Genomic DNA, 4218 nt, shown 5'->3' on the forward strand with positions numbered 1-4218 from the left:
ACATTCATTGGTACTGTACGCTGCTATTTTGGCAGGTCCTATGATGGCATCCTTATTTTGAGCCGTCTATTCTCATCTTTTCTTTTAATTTCAAAATGACTGTCACTCTGTTTCATATTTAATCAATAAATGCTGTTTTTTCCCCCTTCCCCTTTGTGCTTTTCCCTGAAAGCCGCCATCTAAAACTGTTTTGATTAAGTGATCAGATTCTCTTACTACGGTACATGACCAAAAATCCAACTCCCTGCCTTAATTTTTAGTAATTTCTAGGCGAAAGCAGGTTAACTCGGCCCCAAGTCAACACGGCCCCATGTCAACTTGGCCCAAAGTCAACTCGGCCCCAAATATATCGTTATTATCATTCGTGACTCCAAAAATATGAATCTTCGAAAAAAATATTGTTTGACGAAGGTAGTAGCCAATTACAGCATACATACCATACTCACGAAGAACTGAAGTGACGCTATTAGCCAATCACAAGCATTCTTGTAAATCCTGTAACTAAGTGTAAATAATGTCACAAGAAAACTATAACTAAAAGTGTGCAGTAATTTGGACGAAAGTTTGAATACGATATAAGTATACCAGCCTATATTAAATAAAATACTTTGGTAATATTTAGATTGTGAAAGTAGTATTTTTGCATACTATAGTTTTTTAGGCCAAGGGGTGGTGTAGTACTGATACTGAATGTGTGTTGTAGGCCTATACAAAAGAAAGGACAAGTTGTAATGTTCATTGACCTTGAATGAAAGAGAGGACCTGTAAATATAATTAGATTTTATTTGGAATCGTTTCACATGTAGTCTAGCAGTGGCTTAAAATAAGAAGAAAATCATTTTAAGCATGAAATCGGCAAAACAATAAGAAAACTGAGCCTAGGAAAAATTTTACTTTTTTTTTACAGTACAGTAATCTGTATTTAAATAGATATGCAGTGTAATAAAAAAAATATTGTCATGCCTGTTAAAAATTTTTTAAAGCTGTTTGAAGACCTTGATAATAATATGGGGTTGAATAAATGAATGAATATTAAAATTGATGATTCTAATAAGATAGATGAATAAATATTTAATACTGTATTAGCCTACCTCAACATTTTCTTTTAATAGTCCCTGATCACTCACTAGGTATATAAACCGAAGTACACAACTGTAAACACAACAAAATCATAAACCTACATAGAGCTGCTTCAAACATAATTGAGTATATATTTAGACATAAATTTAGACCTTTTCTAAATGAGTTTAGCCTAGGCTTAGACCTGAATGCCATTGGTTTATATAGCAGTCATTGTTGTCCCTCTAGGGCTAACAATAGCATTTTCTGCCCATTGAGCAAGCTTACACTTATTAAGCCTAGACTAGACAGTGGTTTTCTCCATTATTGTAAACCTTCAAGGTTAATTATTTACAGTAAAAATTCATTAATTGCTCTGACGCCTAAGACTAAGCCTAATGTGTTGCTTGATCCATTAGTTTTTAAGAATATAAAAGATTTGGGTATTCTTCGCCCTACAAGGGGCTGTCGTGGAGGTAAACGTTACAAACAAATCATGGCTGATACGTCAGAGTCTGACGATACATTATTACGTCATTGCCCTTTAAACAAGCAAAACTGCTCCACTTGTTCAGTGAAAACAATCTGCAAGCTTTTTAATATGGGAATTTGGAATGCGCAGTCTCTTTGTAATAAGAGTAGACCTTTCTCTCAATATATCGTTGATAATGACATTGATATGATGCTCGTAACCGAGACGTGGCTTTGTGAGAATGATGACGTCATTGTTCTACTTGCGAGCCAGCCAAACATAAATTATTTTCATTTCCTAGAGTCAATCGTAGAGGTGGAGGAGTTGCAGTTGTGACAAAACTGTCTCCCAATTGTTGTAAACTGAATGAGTTTACATCCTTTGAAGCTTGTGAAGCAGAGTTTACATTCCATAATAAAAAAGTGATCGTCACTATTTATAGACCACCACCCGCACCTACCTCTCAGTTTTTTGTGGAATTTTCCCAATTGGTTGAGCGTTTTTCACTTCTTCCCAACCTTATTATTGTTGGAGATCTGAACATCCACATTGTAGTAATTATCGCCTATATATATACACTGTGATATAAAAGGTACCGAGTGGAGCTTACCTTTATCCAATAGGATGTATTCCTAGGCGATAGTACTCCAATTATATATCCAAACACAACAGTACTCAAATGGTAGCACTCTTGCAAAGACCCGGACACCAGATACACCATAAAAACCTATCGTTTGGTATGGTAATGCTCTCAGCATGAAGTCTGGTGTACGAGTGACGACAATTCCCCAAGATCTCGGCGATCCCTCCTCTGCACACCTGAGGGCAGGATATGCAAATACACAAATGCCGGGGTTAAATGTCGTTACCGTTGATCGGTCTCTCGAACAGACGGCGGCCGTCACTACACTCCTCCCTTATTTGAAAAGATTTGACATTATCCCGTTGATAACCAGTCGGAAAACGTATGGGCTCGCTGAGTCACATATCGTACAGGAAACCCAGTGAACGTACACTGATGTCTTCAACGGGGAATAATGCAAAAAACCGTTCTCTCGGATGTTCACTATGCTGAATCATCCGGGTCTGAAAAATATAAAGTAAATTAATTTCCAGAACAAAATATAAAAACAAACATAAAATCTTCTTTATAGCATGCTGCATTTTTTAGAAAAGGTCCCGTCCGTTCTTCCATGTCAGATCCAGGATCTGACAGGGTTCACGGCCGAGCACCTCCCCAACTGCTGCCGCTGTTGCCCATAGAAGATGGGGGGAACCAACTCGATGTCCCGCTGGTGCGAAGTGTGGTCCATCGGATTCCAGCAGCAACCGCCTGTCATCTACAGCTTCGATGTGCCTGCATGCCTGGCGTTGTTGGTTGTTGAACCCACTCACGGCCAACGAAAAGCTGAAAAGCATGGCGGGAAAATGATGACGGAAGGCATCGGCAATGGCAACGGTGGAGGTGTAGTTGTGCAGCAGCAAGCGTTGCTCCCGAGGGATGCGGGACAGCCGTAAATTATCCAAAGCCCGAGAGTAACACTCCCCTGCCGTGGGATCACCGGCCATACCACGTAGGTGCAAATACACTACCCGGTGCTGGTGATGGGCATAGCACCGGTTCAATACTCTTCGAAAGAGGTTTTCCTGGCGATACCAATCCAAGGGGGGCCGGGTATGATCAAGGCCAATTTCCCCTAGGATCCTCACCTCCCTCATTCTTGATAGGGAGTAAAGCCGATCAAATTGGTCAGATGTCAAATCATGTTTCGGATGAATACCTACGGCAACTTCCAGGTGTAGATCCCTAGTGATGAAATGCACTTCCCGTGCCGTGGGGTAGGTATGTGGGTCACAGTAAACTGTAACACCCCCAACCACAGACATGGGAAGGACGTCGCCCCTTGCTGGCTCCGCCCGCTCCAGATCGCCATGAGTGGCCCAAAAAGACACCAGGTGAAGACGGTCCAGGTAAAAATGGGCGTCATACGCCTTCGCCGCTGAGCCCTGGGAAGAATGTGGCGTCTCACGTGATTGTGGAAGCGCCCTTCTCTTGGGCTTTAACTCTTTTCTCGGCTCCTCCTGACGAACCCTCTTTCCACGGGGTTGAGGGGGTTGAATAGCGTGTTGAACGGTAACCTCCCCCTTCGCTCGCTGAAAGATAGTCCGGAGGACACCCGGCTCGACGCGGACGGCAATAGCCGCCAAAAATCGCCAGTGGATCAGTATGCAGGGTGATTAGCAGGATTAACTGTAAACACCCCGGGCTCTTCCCCACCCATCTCCGCACAAATCATTTGCGTAGCTCGGTAGGTGCGATGATCTATTGCAAACGTAACCCCTGACTCTCCCATCCCCCTCTCTCGGTTGAGGCGAATCATGAGTTCGTGTAAGGTGGCTCCTTCACCTATACACGCTACAGCCAGTTGTCTCGAAACGACGAGCTGCCGTTGGGCTTGGCGTCGAGAACTACGACCCAAGGGTTTCAGATTTTGTGGGACATGTTTGCCCATAACATGCACCCTCATATTGACGACTCTCTTAATAGTACACCCCGGCCAAACGCAAGCATTCTTCGGAGGCAGTGATGGGCGTTTTCCTGCTCCGGGTTGGGATGGTTCGGCAGAGGATGGAGTTGGCTCCACCGGATGAATGTCCGCCTCAGGCTCCGTTGACGGCGACTCTGC

General features: G+C 43.2%; 1 protein-coding gene across 1 annotated transcript; it reads right to left on the bottom strand.

Annotated features, from left to right (window-relative positions):
* Window positions 1-2698: 2698 nt before the first annotated feature.
* Window positions 2699-3418, bottom strand: LOC117114115. The gene has a single exon (XM_033257664.1). The coding sequence runs from the start codon at window positions 3416-3418 to the stop codon at window positions 2699-2701; it is 720 nt and encodes a 239-aa protein (XP_033113555.1).
* Between the last annotated feature and the right edge of the window lie 800 nt (window positions 3419-4218).

The sequence above is a fragment of the Anneissia japonica genome, unplaced genomic scaffold (assembly GCF_011630105.1).
Source record: "Anneissia japonica isolate Jap-2015-1 unplaced genomic scaffold, ASM1163010v1 scaffold63838_len4214_cov96, whole genome shotgun sequence".
Classification (NCBI taxonomy): Eukaryota; Metazoa; Echinodermata; class Crinoidea; order Comatulida; family Comatulidae; genus Anneissia; species Anneissia japonica.